This window comes from Molothrus aeneus, chromosome 5, assembly GCF_037042795.1.
Source record: "Molothrus aeneus isolate 106 chromosome 5, BPBGC_Maene_1.0, whole genome shotgun sequence".
Classification (NCBI taxonomy): Eukaryota; Metazoa; Chordata; class Aves; order Passeriformes; family Icteridae; genus Molothrus; species Molothrus aeneus.
This window is the reverse complement of record NC_089650.1, coordinates 16,677,680-16,694,206: the sequence shown is the minus strand read 5'-3', so window position 1 is coordinate 16,694,206 and position 16,527 is coordinate 16,677,680. Positions and strand designations below refer to the sequence as shown.

Below are 16,527 nucleotides of genomic sequence, written 5' to 3'. Positions count from 1 at the left end.
GTATGGGACTGATGCTCAAGACCTGGGCACTATATACAAGGAATAAAGAAGTTGCAATGGAATGGAAACGTTATGGTACTTTTCTAGCTACATCTCTTAGAGCTAAAGCCTTCAGATTTTGTCAGGTGCTGTTCAGAATAAGGTATCTAATTCAGTAGTTAGACAGTGATGGCAGGGTTGATCTGGGCAATACCAGCTCCAGCAGTGCAGCCATGAGCTGACATAAGACCTACTTTCTGAAGGCATCCACAGTATAAAAGGGGGGGAGGGGAGATTGTCTGGGAAGATAATTCAAACCGCTGCAAGGATGAGGCTCACCAGAGGAAAGTAATGTGACAGCTCTGGGGTTCTGTATTTTACCTCATCAGTCCATGCATTATAATTTTTTCCTGACTATAGTAGGATTCCTTCCATGAATTGCCACTTCGACCAACCATATTTCAGGAATCCATAGCCATTTGTTCTGTTTCTGCTGCTGGTTTTGCAATGTTTATTCCATTGCCAAGAGATTACTTGTAGGTGTCAATTATGATGGCTGCCTCCTACAGAGATGTAAGAAGTAAACTTCAGTTTCAACCCAGATCTGCACTCAAATAAGCCTCCAGTGTAGGCACAGGCTTAGGTCAGGCAGCAGTGATGTATAAACACAGCTGATGTAGGTATCACCAGAGTAGCTGATAGTGGGTGACACTCACTTACTGCCCGACATGTCCAGTTTCTATACTTTACTTGATCTATCATTCTTATGGCTGGTCCTTTCTTCCTAAACCCCAGCTATTACAGGATATCCTTCACCCTCAAAAATCCATTCATCCCCATGCTTCCATCAGCTTGAGGTGAATGAGCTGCAAGGTTCCTCCTCAGGGCTGCACACAGACCTTTTCTTTCAATGAGGTTAATCATCAGCACATTTTTTGTTCCTCCTCCATCTCTGCTGTAACTGCTTCAATTTCCACACGTGAAATATACACATTGCTTAGTCTTTCATGTCCTGCAACTCTGACCACCCAACCTAGGGAGAGGACTAGGGAGTAAGAACCCTTATCCTCAGCGTGTTTCTGTGGTGCCCCCCAGCAGCCGTAGCCTTAGAGGCTCACTCCCTCTGCTGGTGCTCCCGAGCCGCAGCTGGGCATCTCAGGCACCAAAGCAGAGGTTGTTCATTCAGTTGAGGCTTTTGGTTAACCTCTTCCTCCAGTGTGAAGGATGTCACTCTCTCATTCTCTTAAAACTCTTTTGTAAATAACCCTGAGGTGTTTGGATGCTGGAAGAGGTGCTTCAAGTGCTTTTCCAATCCAGCTTGTGCTGTGTTGACATCTGTGTTGTCACCAGTCCAATTGCAAGAAAAATAGGCGGGGGGGGGAAGAGAAGGAAAGTAAAATGTATTTCTTCAGGCTTGGTTTTTAAGCCCAAACACAGAAGTTTAAGTTTAGGCATTTAGTGGAAGGCTAAAAAGAAATCTGCTCAGGCTAATACTCATCTAAGCTCAGAGCTAAGAGAACAGAAGCAACATTATTGCATGACCAGTGTCAGGATCAGCAGGATCATAAGGACCAGCACACAAAGTTCAGCCATATGAGGAGCCAAAGAGCATCTCAGGACTTCTACATCATAGGCAGTGTTCAGTATCCTCGCTGACCCAGAGTGCTGCTTTTCACTGAAGGAAGTCTGCATGTTGATGTCCTTTGCTTAAAAAGTTAACTGCATGCTTTTCTGAATAAGGGCTCGTCAGTTTAGAGTACTAAATGATTCTTAGTTCATCCACTGTTTTAGTTTTAGGCCTTAGACCTCATGAAAACAATCCAGCTGTTCCCCTTCTAAATCCTTTCAGGTCATTCAAACCTGCTTCACTGTCAGAGAAGGATTTGTTGTTCTTCATAGGTTCGGTTTTGTTTTGTTCTTAAAATGTTTTTGCTATGTTAATATTTTAAAAAGAGTTCTAGAGTCCTATGACAGCACACTAGGTAATGATCATTACCTAGTGTTTGCAGCCTGTCTTTTCAGGACTTTGAGCCAGTGTATTATCAGATCTGCTACCATCAGTAGGAATGGAATGGATATCTGTGTGCTGTATCATGCACTTGCTACATATGCAGTTACCTCCTCCCCTGAACTTCATGGAAACTGCATACATTTAGTTGACAACATACTACCTTGTACAAGCACACCACTGCTGGCACACAAATGCACCTGCATGTTGAAATCTCACTCAAAATGTCTGATCTCAAGCCCTTGAGAAAGTACTTCCATTTCTCTAACACTGACATTATTTTAGAAAATTTTAACACTTTAATGAACATGCTTTAGGAACAGAAAATAGTTTAGACATTTTAACACCTTACCATCCTTACACAACTGTCAACATATTCAGCCAGTATTATTTAAAACATTTATTACAATGGTTTGGAAAACATTTTTAACCTCTATGAATAAGATGTGTATTTAGCTCTGCTTATGACTAGCCCAGCAAAGACCTTTTCAAACACAAGCATGGGATTTTTTGAAGTGATCCAAGTGCTTTGCTGGACCATGGCCTTACTCCTCATTTCCCACATGTCCTGTTCATGACTAATCAAGGCTTCAGAACTGCTCCTGGTGTATTTCACCGACAGACTCATCCATGTCAGTTTAAACACAAGGAGGATATGTAAGAAAGATTTCCTACTGTCTTGCACCTCCCTTCATTCAGATTTTAGAGTTTATTCCTGTTAACCAAAAAAACTCCCAGTGAGATATGCTGGATTTTCATATAATTCCTTAAGGTACTTTTTTGGGGTCTTTTTCATCTTGTTCATTCATTGTACTTAGCAAGTTTTAGCCTAGGTATGATGTTCATGGACTGCAGCTCTTGGAATAAGAGTTTACAGGCATAAGGTATGCGCAGAGAAGACACATGACATGAAGATTTGCAGTAGTGGCACCTAGGGAAACAAACAAAAATTAAGAGTTGGTCAATAACTTCTGCTGAAAAAACCCAATTGCCACTGTTGTTTTATCCATCTACATTTAAACACTCTCCACAGTCCTAGAAACACCAAATGCTTGAGACACATTTTAGTGCTTAAGTCATAGTTTTAAAGTCCTTAAATAATCAATAGGAACTTAATGTTAAACCTGCACTTTTCTAGGAGGGCAATCACTCAGTGCTCCGGACCTAACAGGACTGACTTCTGCTTCTTCAGCACTCACATAAATGTCAACAAATTCAGCACTGCACAGTGACAGAAAGGAGGTGAACAAAGCCAAGTGCTTCTGAAAAAATGGTTAACGGTCCAATTTCCATGCTACATGTATGTCACAAAAAGAAGAGTCAGGAAGAAAGGAGGTTTTTAATATGCAATTTCACCCTATAATGTCTCAAATCATTGCACTTTCCAGAAAAGAGGCCCTTCTCATCTTAGATCTTTAAACTTTAGTCATCACAGAAACTCAGTAAAATTGCTTTAACACATACTCTTTGTGCTCTTTGCTCTAATGATCTTAAAATTCAGAGAGAAAGGGATTTTTTGCCAAATAGATATAACCGTGACTATATAAGGAATAAATAGGCTACTCAGCCATCTTTACAGTATTTGGACTCAAATTCAGTGGTGGTAGAAAATATTTCTTATAAAAACCCATTTCCAACCTCCCTATTTCTTCATTCTCCTCTATATTAAATTTTCTGGTTTTGGACAGTTGAGAAAGCCACTCCTTTGGGAACAAAGAGTGACTCAGCACTTCCTAATGGTTTAACAAAGCTCCGTTTTTTTGTTCCTGTGTTTCAAATTTGTATTTCTGCCATAAAGTCATAACAGTCTGAAGATCCAATTAAGGAGGAATTAGCAAAACTCCTGCAGGCTTCCATGGTACAGAATAAGGCTCACAGTCAATGCAGGTTTATAACTACTCCCCTAGTCCTTATTTATAGGGATAGGTACATTTTATGGTGGGAGGAAGTGACCTCAATGGGAGCTGTTCTCCAGCAATGGCAAGCAAGCAATTGCTTTCTATAGGAGAGATAGAATTCCTTGCAGCCCTGGAAGCCTGATGAGACACAACTTCTCTGCTATAAGCACACGTCTGGCATCTGATTACACCTCCTAGGGACTGAGGAGCAGAGACTACCCACTGCACCCAGGCTCAAACCTACGCCATTCTGGGCCTGCTTTGTACTCGATGGGGACCACCCAGAAAGGCGCAGTAAGCACAAAACTCCGTCAAACAGAGATCACAGAAACAAGTACATTAAAGACCATTTAGTATTAGAATTGACACTAAACTGGTCAGAAAAAGGCAACTATACCATTCAAGGCTGGATCTGGACCAGAAATAAAATTTTTCTTCATGTACAGTTTAAAATGCAAATACTTGAGAGATCAGAATAAATTATCATCAAAAAAGGACCAAATTTTGCTCATGGCATTCAGTGCAGTTCTGCTCCTAAGTACCTTTCCAACAGCTCAGTTGGAAAATCTGCATAAACCCATGTAAATCATAGTAAGTTTCAACCACATTTTTAACAGGGACAAATTCTATCACTGCCACAAGAGTCCTCCTCCCCTGTGAAAATACCAGTTCAGGCCCCAACACTGATCTGCTGTTACTATCTTGCAGAAAAACATACCCAGGGGCTAGTACTTATCTGAGAGGAAGGGCTCATCTTCCATAAGACAAGTGCCCTTAATGCCAGCCACAAACAATGTTTCTAAAAGGTTTCTTGCAGCAATGTCTTATTAATCCCTGAGTCACTGAAAAGCCCCATTTGGAAGTTTCTCATAATGACTTCGTCTCTACTGTGATGCTCATTATAGGGCCACTTACCTCAGATATTGGTAGACACAGCATAAAATTCAGCAGAAGCTCTCTTATTGATTACCCTCACACATCAGACAGCTTTTCACAGAATCAGATTGCAAGAATGTCTGGCTCTGTCTGAGACAGTAGCTTCTTTCACAATTATTTAAGGAGTTAGTTAACTTTGCTACGAACTTCAAAAAATTAATTGTATTAGCAACACCTTAAAAATAAAATGTATTACTTCTAAAGTTCAAATGCCTAATTTTCTTCAAGGTACTTCCACTTTCTATGGACTGTGAATATCTTCAAGGACTGCTCTAAAAGTCAAGGTCTTATTGAAAAAATAATTGAGCTACATCTGCATGTGAGATTTTTTTAAGGGCAATGCTTTACACAGTTAGAAGTGGTTGTTTCTTTGGCTTATGGCATGTCCTTCCTTTCACATTACTTCATACAATTGTTATTTGCACTGCAGTAGTTTTGAGAGACCTGGGTCAGAAAAAAGGCCTCCCCTCTTACGTACACTGAACACATCCTCAAGAAAAATAGGACTTTCAAAAAGGGTTATGGCACAAGAGCCAGCAGGACCATGCCTAGCTGAAAATCACCAATTCTAGGATGCCCAGAGAAGGGCTCATCTCTCCTCTGGATTACATGTGTTTACCCACCTCTGTCTGAACATCTGCTTCCCCAGGAGCAGAGCAGCTGCTGCTGTGAGCAAAGGTGGTGCTTGGTTTCTGGCCAGAAGCTACATGCTTCAGAAGAAAGGTCTGACCAAGGGCAGAAACAGTAGCTGTCACCTTTACACATCTACAAACTGAGAATACACCTTAATTTCCTACTTCATTACATCATAGAAAAATCACACTTGAGACACTGAAGTGAATTAAGTCCAATTTCCTTTTCCTCCCATTAAATTAATGCTGATAACCAAGACGTCTTAAGTTTCCAAGTGTGGTTTTTTTTTCTAAAAAATTATTAATTTTTTAGAAATTAACCTTTCTCCTCCTCCTTTTAGTTCTCTATCTTTTCCCAACATAAATATTAGAGTACCTTTTAACTTGAATGTGCACCATTTATTTTTTTTTCCCTTAGTCATGGGATTTCAGGTCACCTGTTTTTGCAAACCTTGCAAGAACATTGTATCTCAAACTCCTATTGGTCTCACAAGTCTGTTTTCTGCTTGCCTAAAACAAAACCAGGTCAAAGCAAAACATCTCCCTCAGAGACCTCTAAGACTATAAAGAGAAGTTTGTTTATCTTCCAATAAGAGTGGGTATTTTCAGCATGCTACAACACAACTTTAAATCTAACATCTCAAAATTGCTGGAGAGAAGAGACAGTTAAGCAAAACCCAGTTACACGTGGTGAGTTACACACAGCTTTTTCATTTAGTTTTATGCTTCCCCTACATTAAAAACCAGTTTGTTTTCAGGAGACCAGCTCAGTACTGTGTTAGGTCTCAGAGTAAACCAGCAAGACCATTAGCCAGTCTAGAGAGAAGTTTCCTAGAGACAAGGCATTCAGGCAGAAGCTTACTGGATTTCCAAACAGGCTTTCCACAAGGCAGCTGCTTGTCTCTCAAGCTCCAACATGGGATCAGTGCACTTGCCTGATGCTTTGAGAAGGAACTCCTTGTTTCACAAGATTACAAAGCAAAAGGCATTTGGGAGGGGAACAGCCAAAAAAAACCAAATGCATGGGATTATGAACACTGTAGCTAGAGAACAAGAAAGCAGTAGATATTGCTTTCTTCTCCTATTCTTCTGTGCCCACTCTCACTCTTCAGCCTTGTGAGGTTCAACATGGCATTACAGCAGGAAGATGTGTTAGTAGCCCAGCCAGTACCCTCATTTCTGCTGGCAGAACCATGAAGTACATTGACACTGCTCTCCTCCCTGTTTCAAAATACAGATGATATATGGGATTGGGTGCTTAGTAGTCCCTTGCAAGGGTGGGACAGAAGGTCAGCACTGGAATGGAAGGTCAGCAGACAGACTGAAGGGAACAGCCTAGCTGTGGAAGAGAACACCTGTGCCCCCACAACAGGAGAGATCCCTGGCCCATTGACCACACACTCAATTCAGTCCTAATTTCAATCAGACCACAATAAAGAACCATTCCCTGTCACCATTTTCCCAAATGCCAATTTTGAACTTTTTGATTAAAGTGCATGAGATTGTTAATTGGTGCCTGTGAGCTCTTGAAAACTGAGAAGCACTGCAATCAAGGGCAAGGTTCTGTTACACAGAGGCACTTGACAACTTACCATCCAGAGTACCCTAGCAAGCCACACTGGCCACAAACATCCACTTCGAAGGCATCACTTGAAATCATCAGCCTCTCCAACAAAAGCATGCTGGCTCCATAACCTATCAAACAATCCCGTTCCATCTCTCCAAGACGTAAACCACCGTCACGGGATCGACCTTCAGTGGGTTGCCTTTGAAATAAATATTTGAGAAATGTAGTAAGTACTCCAAAACATACATTCTATGACTCTAGGCTGTCTTCAAACTGTAGGAACAACACAGGGTTGATGGACATTACAAACCAGAACTGCTGATCTCACAAATGTGTTGCTCCTGTACCTGCAATATGATGCAGTTCTCTAAGTGGCAACTGCAGCACCAGGCCACAGCTCTTTACCTCTCAGAATGCAGCTGAATAAGTGAAAACATAAAGATGTCTAAGAGTATCCAAGACAATCTGGACACAGATTCGGCATTTTTCTTGATGAGACATTATCGTTTGTAGCCAACAAAATGAAATGATTTTCAGCAGTTAATGAATCGATCATCAACCTAATGCTTCAGATGAACTACACCTAAAACTAATTTCTAAAATAAAGATGGTTCTGATCTGTGAGCGAACACCCAAATAAGTGAGCAAATGAGTAGTATATATATTGCTAACTCATTATTGAAATGCTATTTTTTTTTAAGTAACATTTATCCAGTTTATTTTTTTCATGTATGATGGTTAATAGACTGATTTTTGTGTTCTCTAGGTTGCTGTACACAAGTCAAACTTTTATTTATTGTCTGAGGAGACTTCCTGTCCTTATGGTGCTAGAGGAAAATTTTAATAAAGCAATCAAGTATACATTAAAGATTTTGAAGTAAAAAAATAAGGTACTGTATATAATCTAACATTAAGACTGCATAAGACAATCAAAACTTTTAACCTCTTGTTTGTCGTTCTGCAGGTTCATAGTATCAGTTCTACTCTCATATACCAGTACAATGATGTAGTATGTAGGTTGCAAATATCAGAGCAAACTATGAAACAAAAACAATCCTGAATTCCTACAGCCCTAATATACTGTATGCATTTTAATGAGTATTTCCATCTTAGTATATTCCCTGAAACATGATGGCAAAGAGAAGGAATTTAAAAGAAGTTACTGAGCTTCACTGCTCCCTGAACCTCATGTTTATGTGCTGTTTCTGACACTTGTAGCAGTGTAATCCACATAAAATATGCAATGACATATCTGGCCCATTACTTTTGGAGTATATTTTGTTTCTATTATTTCTAACAACTGAATTTTTTAAGCTTACTAAAGATAATAAAAATAAGATTTTGCCAACTTGCTGCAAATCACAGGAAAGATTTTATAAAAGCCTTCAACATCTAATAATCTTTTGTAACATGTAAAAACTAAGCCTAATTACCAGACCAAAATACCTTTTAAAGATGCAAGTTGTATTTGTTTTTAGGGGCAAGTAGTTTCTCTTACTCTGACCACAGTGGAACCTTAAAACGAATCTGCTTGTAATTCAAATTGTCCTTTTCATTCATATAACCTTCCATTTTTCCCACTGTTGGGAGAATGGATAGAAGTTGTTTACATCCTGATTAAACTCCCCAGGGCCCCCTCCCCAGATGATGGCACCATCACTGTTCAGATGCTGTTTTAAAGGCTAACCCTGTGGTGAATGCATTTTCTCTTGTGAAGTGCCAAGAGGCAGACTTTAAAAGCAGTTTGGACCTCCAAGGAACCAGTTATTTGCTATGGTGTTAGAAGTGCCCGAGCTGTTTTTATGAACTGACTTCTGTAATATTATTTAATACACTAGTCTGCTTTCAGCAGTTTCACCTGGTGGTGTTGTTCAGGATAAAATAGTTTTAGAAATGTGAGCCCAAATAAAGTCTCACCCCAATTATGGCAAGATAAAACCTCTGGAAGTAGTATGGGGCCTCAACGCCATGCCTAGATATGCCATAGGTCTTCCAACAGATCCAGGGTGAACATTTTCAAGGCAGATGAAATTCCATTTAAAAAATTACAAAAAGCTCCCTAAATAAAAAAAAAATCCAACTTGAACCTTTAGCTGTCAAATTTCACTCCCACTGTCTCTGACCTCATTGAAAGAAAACAAAACAAAATTCCACCTACCTAAAAAGTAGTCTTCTCTAAGGTACCAAAAATTTCAATATTGAGATTGAATATTGAACTTTGAAATGAGTCTATCTTCTGCTTCCTAAGATTATCAGATTATTCTTCCAGCTCACACAAGTTTTAAAATTCTTCATATAAAAAGTTGTTTAAAATGTTAAAACGGTACTTATAAAGCATCTGTGCTTCCCCTTTCCCACTATACATATGTACACTGCAGCTGTTGCCCTGGGTGACTAACTTCTTTCTTTATTCTAAATATAACATCAGAAAACAAAGCAGACTCTTGAAAACAAGACTGGGAATATCAAGAAGAAGAGATATTTTTAATATTAAGGAAATATGTAAGTTCCTAAAATCCTCAAATGCTAAATAAAATGCAGTGATGCTTTAAATAAAAAAGTGATCTTCACTCAATACAACTGTTGCTTTTAGAACAAAAAAAGCATAAAACAATTAACTTCAGTGTTTTTAAGCACATTAAGAATTTATTGACATTTATTCTGCATTTTCTGCAAGAACAGCGGGTTCAGCTGAACGGTCTTCTACTTTGTTTCACTGGCCAGTGGGGGAAATAAGTCTGCCTTCATGGTCTCAGATCTCCTTTGTGCCTGCTAGGGAGAACAAGTGACTAGTTTGAATGGAGTTGTTTGCTGAAACACTGATCTCCAAGAAGTGGAACATTACCTAAAAACCCTGCTTGAAGGAGGAGGGCATCCCATGCTCGCAGAGCCCCAGAGCACAGAGGGGAGCCCCGAGTGTTGTTTGTCCCATTGCTCCCCTGCAGCACAACAGGACCTGGCACATCTGACATGTCCAAAGACACAGAGGTGGCAGCTCTGACAATGTCCATCAAAACAACTCTGCATGCAGAAAGTTTACACTGCTCTCTTGTAAGAAAAATTAAAAGCAGGTTTTCTATTAAAAAGATTCAGCAGGACTGGATATCTGAGCAACACCACATATAGAACTGTCTTATACATTGTCAACTACCCATGGCATTGAAATGAAGGATTGCATTTCACTTCCAGTACTAGTCCAGAGGGCAACATCCTGGTGGGTTTGACCATGGTTGACAAAGAGTGCTGCTTAGCAATTTTTCAAAGTCTTGTTTTAATCAGAACAATAGCTAGAATCAGTGATGATCAAGAAGCTGCCTCATTCCAGATGGAAATACAGCTTTGCTCTGTCACTTAGGGTACATTTGATATATAAAAAAATGCATTTCAAGACAATGACAGCCAAACTCCACGTTGGAAGCTGTTACAGGATTACTTTTAAAATCAAAAAAGAATGTTAGATGCAATCTACTCTCCAGGAAGTGCAATGGATGATAAAACAATAGCGAATACGAAAGCTGGCAATGCCGACTCTCTCAGCAGAGGCAATGGCAGTAACAAATGTGTGATTATTTCAGGAGAAAAAAGAAAATTCCTGAAAGACTAGTCAAGAGGCAGCATAAACTGAACAACCACTAGCTTTCCTGAAAGTCAAATAAGGAGCCCTAGTTAAATAGTATGATGCTACTGACTGAACAACGAATTTGCAGAAAGGAAATGATGGGGGAAATCACACAAACTTCATCTTTACATATAAACATTACATTGTCCTGGTACTAAGGTTTCACTTAAATTCAGTGTCTCTGAACAGCTGAGAAGTTGGGGAGGCAATACAAAGGCAGATCAAGGGATTTGGGTAAGCCAGGAGTTCCAGTAAATCCTGTATACTGTTAGCTAAGACAGAGTTTTCACTTTCATGTGAAGGACCAATATAATGCTTAACACATTGAAGAACAGAAAATAGGACAGACAGCCTATTATTTGGGAATATCATTTATGTTCATATAGGCAAGCGGCTGTGGTTGTGCTACACCTCCTTTTCTCAATGCGGTTGATGAAAAAGTTCAGACAAGAGTTACAAAATCTTTTCACGATTTCTTTCCCAGTTCAACCACTGGCATTTATTTCCACGGAAAGCACAAGTTTGTCCTATAGACAGTGTGAGGTTGGAAAGCAAAAAGGCATAGAAAATAAGCAATGAAAAGCCAAAGAGGAAGACACCTCTGTATCCAGTATAGCAGAGACCTGCCCTTCCTTTCTCTAACAGCACATCAATAGGTAGAAGCTGCACTTTACTAAGAGCTGTTGTGCAGCCAGGCAAAGCAAGAGTGGTGGATCCTCACATGATCAGGGGCATAAAAATAAACGAAGAATTAAAGAATACAAATCATACTTGTTATAGGGAAGAGTAAGGGATAAACATGCCTGTGCTTACATCTTACAAACACTACAAAGATTCCTACAGTCAGAATAAGTACAAGTTTTGACTGGTCAAAAAAAAAGGTGCCACCATGCAGGAGGTGAGGTATAAGGGTCGACATAATAGCCCAGAGAGACTGGCAAAAGACATTTGGAATAATCTTCTAAGATGAGCTGGAATTTAATTTTCTGGCAAGTTTCAGTAAATAATTGTATTGTGATGGAGAGAGGTGAACTAAATGATACCTTAGAAGCATCCCCAAAGCAAAGCCTGTGCCAGTAAACTCTTTCGTGAGCAAAGAATATCAGAAACTTTGAACATGAGTGCAAGGAGACACAGACCTTGGCTTTAAGGAGAAAAAGTAAGTAGCACCAGTAAAACCAGGAGGCTTCAATTTCCCCAAACAGTTTCTCAAAAGTATGTTGAAATATTAGATCATACTTTAAAATGTCTTCCTTCTACTCATAACTGATTTTGTTAAAGAAAAATACCTACAATATGAGCTAAAATACCAAACAAACCTCTTAAAATACCTATGATATGAGCAATTTGACAGGAAGGGCCCACAGTGTGTACGGTCAATCAGAGATGATGTTTTTACCAGCTGCTAGCAGTAGTTTGAGAAGCAAACTCAAGTTTTGAACCACATAGAGCACACCTGAACCTTCAGAACAAGTCTACTGTCAAGAGTTTTTAGTCTGCAACAATGTAATAACAGTTCAGAGCATTTCATGCAAAGCACCACAAGGTAAAAAGGCTCAGTTTTATAGCAATCAGTCATCTGGGCATACTTCTGCACATACACAAGAATTTTGTACTCAGCTTGTAATAATACCTGGTGAGCACTGCTCTGGGTCCTCGAGCTCTTGCATGCATTTTATCCAACACCATGTGCTTCAGTTTCTGGTAATACACGGGACCAAAATAGATATATGCTTCCAAAGGCTCCCTGAAAGAATAAAAAGCAAAGCAAAACTGACAACCACAGTTAGCACACATCTACCTTAAGAGAGGCAAGGGTGTCATGTACAGGAGAAATATGAAACAATTTGAAAATAATGAATCCTAGAAAAATGTGTTTGGGCTTTCTGGGCAACCAGTCTGAAACCTCTTTCAGGGAAATCTTCTGAACACAGAGGCAGTATACTGCCAACACCACCATGCTGCTGTCTCCACTGCAGCAAGGAACAAGCTCCTGAACTCTGGTCTTATGTTGTGCAGACATGCTGCTACAGCTGCAGGTACCTGTGTCAGCTGTAACATGATAAGCCCCTCCTCTGTGTATCTATACAGGAGTGTTTCAACAGTGTCATCAATAGCCAGGAAGGATGGTAAATGTCTCAGACTCTGAAGAGTGACTAAGGGTATTTCTGTTTACATTCCTTCATAAAGGTAAGCATATATGTAAGCAAATACATCCAGCATAAATGCTCAAAACATCCTTTTTGTAGGAGCATTTTAAGAATTTGTATTTGCAAGAATCACTTAGCCCTGGCACACTGTGAGCCTGACAGTGTCCTCATCCACTTATTCTCCCTACACAACACCCTGAGGCATAACCCAAGGCCCAGGTGGGTGAAAGCCCTCCTTAAGTGGCTGTGCATCAGCACAGCTGCCCTGGCAGCACTGCCCAGCAGCTGCATCCAAGGAACAAAGACTGCTGCCCTGGCTGGCCCTGGGGGCTCAGATGAGCTGGGTAAAGGGCTCTTGAGAACTGTATTTAGGCACTTTCATCAGCTTGAGAACATCTGCAAGCAGTACAGAGGGTGTTACTCCATTCTATGAGCTGGAGAATGGCTAAAGATTTCTGTGTTTAAAATACCCCTAACTCTAAGAAGAGTGTAAGCACCTAAGGATCAGAAAGCAACCAGTGAAAAGCACTCAGTCATTTCCCAGCTACCACCTTCACCCAGCTACCACCTACAGCACTAAGAATGACCAGAGTTAACACTGACTGACTCAACATGGCCACAACTTGTTTGAGGGAAAAGAAAAAAAAAAGGTAAAATGCAATGTAAAAACAATCAGTAGACAACAGTGTTATACCCTTTCAGAGTCATTACTGACATTATGCAGTGTTATTCCAAAAGTTGCTATTGAAGAAAATAATAAAACTTCATTAGACATTTGAAATGCGCAAACTTTCACATTCTTATGAAATTTGCCTTCAAGTTTCATAATAAACAGATTAAGCCTCTGTAATTTGCTTGGAAAAAAGTATCAGTATCCTTAAACAAAGTCTCTAAATAGGGCCCATCAAAGTTGAAGTTTGGGGACAGAGGATTTTTACAGCTAGATGATTTTATTCTCCCTAGGAAACATGATTAGTCAGATTTTTTTAAAAGCTACCATGATATACAAACAGGAAGTGTTTCAAGCACCAGGATACTTGATATACAATTCATGGAATATGGAGTGAATAACGAAAATAAAATTGTATCTCTGAAACAAAAAGAGAAGCAACATATGGAATAAGTTGGTAGGAAAGGCAATTAAAATAAAAAGTATATTAAAAAAACTTGCAAGAGAGACCTAAACTTGCTTCTTGAGAAGAAGGGGACTGGAAGGATAATAAAAATAGCAGGAAGGTAGGATTAAGATACATTTTGGAAGGGCAGGCATGTGAAGCCATATGGCCTTTTCCTGTTCCTAAACTATCTTATGTTCTTTGAACTCTGTGTCTCAGAAGCCAGTCTGATCAACACAGCAGGAAGTTTGCAGATTAGAGTATTATGCCAGACTGAAACATTGTGTAATCGAAAGAAAAAAAAAAAAGGAGAAAGGAAAAAAGAGCACACACAAAATATTCCCAAGAACAGATGCTTGCCTCCAAATCCATATTTAGAGTACTATTAAAGTCAACATGAAAATGCTTATCTGATTTCAAGCATATGCAAGACTTTCTGTTGACAGAAATATGAAATTTTTCCTGTCTCTCAACAAGAAAGCCTTGTTTTTAGCATTTTTTTTTTTTTTGCCAGGCAGTAAAACTTGAGAAATTTTCACAAGGGCCATTCCCATTACAGCCACACATACACTAGCAACTTTTAAAATGTGGAACCACAAAATGTTTCTAAGAAAAAAAAAACCAAAATGCACACTACTCTTCAGCCTCTTTTCTCAATCTCACAGAGCAGTTTTCAAACAAGAGAAAGTTCCTGAGCTCTGAGACATGAGAAGATTTTTCAGATGTGCCTCAACAGGATTTCCCCACTCTCCTGAAACACCTAAATCTAAAGAGCAGATTCTTACCCAGTGATCCCAGATGTTACATAGTCCTTCCCTAGGTAGTTATAACCATGGCGAATAAGATCTTCACACACATCCTTAACTTTACTGCCGCCAAAAGCTGTTCCATAGTGAAATCTGCCATCGAGCACCCCAGCCTTTCCAGCCAGGAGTTCAATCAACTTTCCTACCTGTCAAAGAAAAGCAGAGTTAGCAGCCTGGTCATTGGGACAAGCAAATTGCTGGATTGCTCACAGCACAAGTTAATCAGAGAAAGTGTCCCAGAGGGCAGCCTGGGCTATTGCATGCAACAGGAGGAGTGGAAGTAGCCCAAGAGCCAGGAGTACTCCTGTGTGAAGGGGAAAACTGGACTCATCACAGGGTTTGGGAACACCCTTAAGGTACCAAGTCAGGCAGTTCCACTTCCAGTTATGTGAAAAATGGGCAGGATCCGTGTGGCCTTCTGCTGTAGGAAACAGCCATGGAGACTTGATTTGCTGCAGTGCAGCAGGGGGAATAGAAGGGAAGATGCTAACAAAGGAAGAAAGATCAGAGGCTGTATGAAGGAAGCACTGAGGTCCCACAAAAAGGCCAGGCAGCGAGGTGTTTAGCAGGCAGTGACTCTGCAGCACAGGTGCAAGACTCGCCTCAGTTCCAGGGAGGTGTGTATAATTTAAGAAGTTTTGCACGTCTGGATCTCTAATTGAAGCTCCTCTCCAACCTTCACCTCACAGTCTGCCCCAGCCAGATTAGTAGGCACAGGCAATAGGGAAGAAGAACAAGAAATTTTCAAACACAAAAGGCGCCAAGCGAAGTATTCAGTAGCATCCCTCTTAACTCGACACAGAACAAAATGGGAATGATGCACAAAGAGCCTGCAACCCTGCTCCTTTTACAGAAGGATGTTTCAAAATAGTGAAACAGAGGGCTGACTACTCAGAGCAGAGCAAGTGCTGGCATGATGACTGGAGAATATTCTCAGTGAAATCACACTTAAAGCTTTTTTGTCTTTAGTGGCTGATCCCCTTCTCTTTCCCTCTTGGGGGACAGTGTGGTGTGAATGGAGTGGCCCCACTCACTGTCATACGCGATGGGAAGCCATGAGGGTTCATTATGATATCTGGGCAGATTCCCGTATCACAAAACGGCATGTCTTCCTGAGGAACAATCAGTCCACACACCCCTGCAGAAGAGAAAACATTTCAATTCACAAAACAGCAAACCACCAGCAGGGCTGACGCTCATCACCAGATTTTCTTTAGTGTTTTCCTCCTCCTCTCTTTCTTATGGATCACTTTTTACCCAGACTCATTACCATGACCAGTACTCCCAACCTGCAGACTAGAAGAGAGCCCTAGTGACAGGACTGGCAAAATTAGCATACCCTTATATAATGCTCACAGTCATTTGTGAGTTAGCAAATTAGGGGAGAAAGCTTTGGATCCTATTTTCAGAAGCAACTAAAAGCTTCTGTCCAATCAGACTGGAATATCCCAAGAGAGACACAGTTTTTAAAGCTGATGCTATAATTTCATGAAAGAAAAAAAATCAGAAATTTGGCCTCTTAGGTTATGCCTTTGGACATACAGAATAATTATTGATTTTAATTTTATTTATCATAAGTATCTTTGCTAAATACTGTCAATAAAAGCACATCAAATGGGACTTTGACAGGGATAAGTAGGGGAAAATAAATAAAAAAATAACAAAGATTTTTTTCAGATAACATGTGTTTGCAGAGTAAAGACAGCTATCAATGAATTACAAAGTGCAATCCACTCCACAGGCTGCTTTTATTTTGTCAGTCCGTGAACACAACCTGTCCCTTTAAAAGTTCTGGAAGCTTTTTTCAGTCTCTATCA

At 40.0% G+C, this 16,527-nt stretch overlaps 1 protein-coding gene across 1 annotated transcript in view; it reads right to left on the bottom strand.

Moving 5' to 3' along the window:
• Nucleotides 1–2,263: 2,263 nt before the first annotated feature.
• The window catches only part of POLR3B (RNA polymerase III subunit B), a 71,861-nt gene continuing 57,597 nt past the window's right edge, over nt 2,264–16,527 (bottom strand). The window contains exons 24-28 of the mRNA XM_066549719.1: nt 15,745–15,848; nt 14,690–14,856; nt 12,273–12,386; nt 7,046–7,219; nt 2,264–2,918 (exon numbers count right to left, since the gene is read on the bottom strand). Coding sequence (XP_066405816.1) covers nt 2,789–2,918; nt 7,046–7,219; nt 12,273–12,386; nt 14,690–14,856; nt 15,745–15,848 — 689 coding nt within the window. The 3' untranslated portion in view covers nt 2,264–2,788. The remainder of the gene's footprint in view (nt 2,919–7,045; nt 7,220–12,272; nt 12,387–14,689; nt 14,857–15,744; nt 15,849–16,527) is intronic.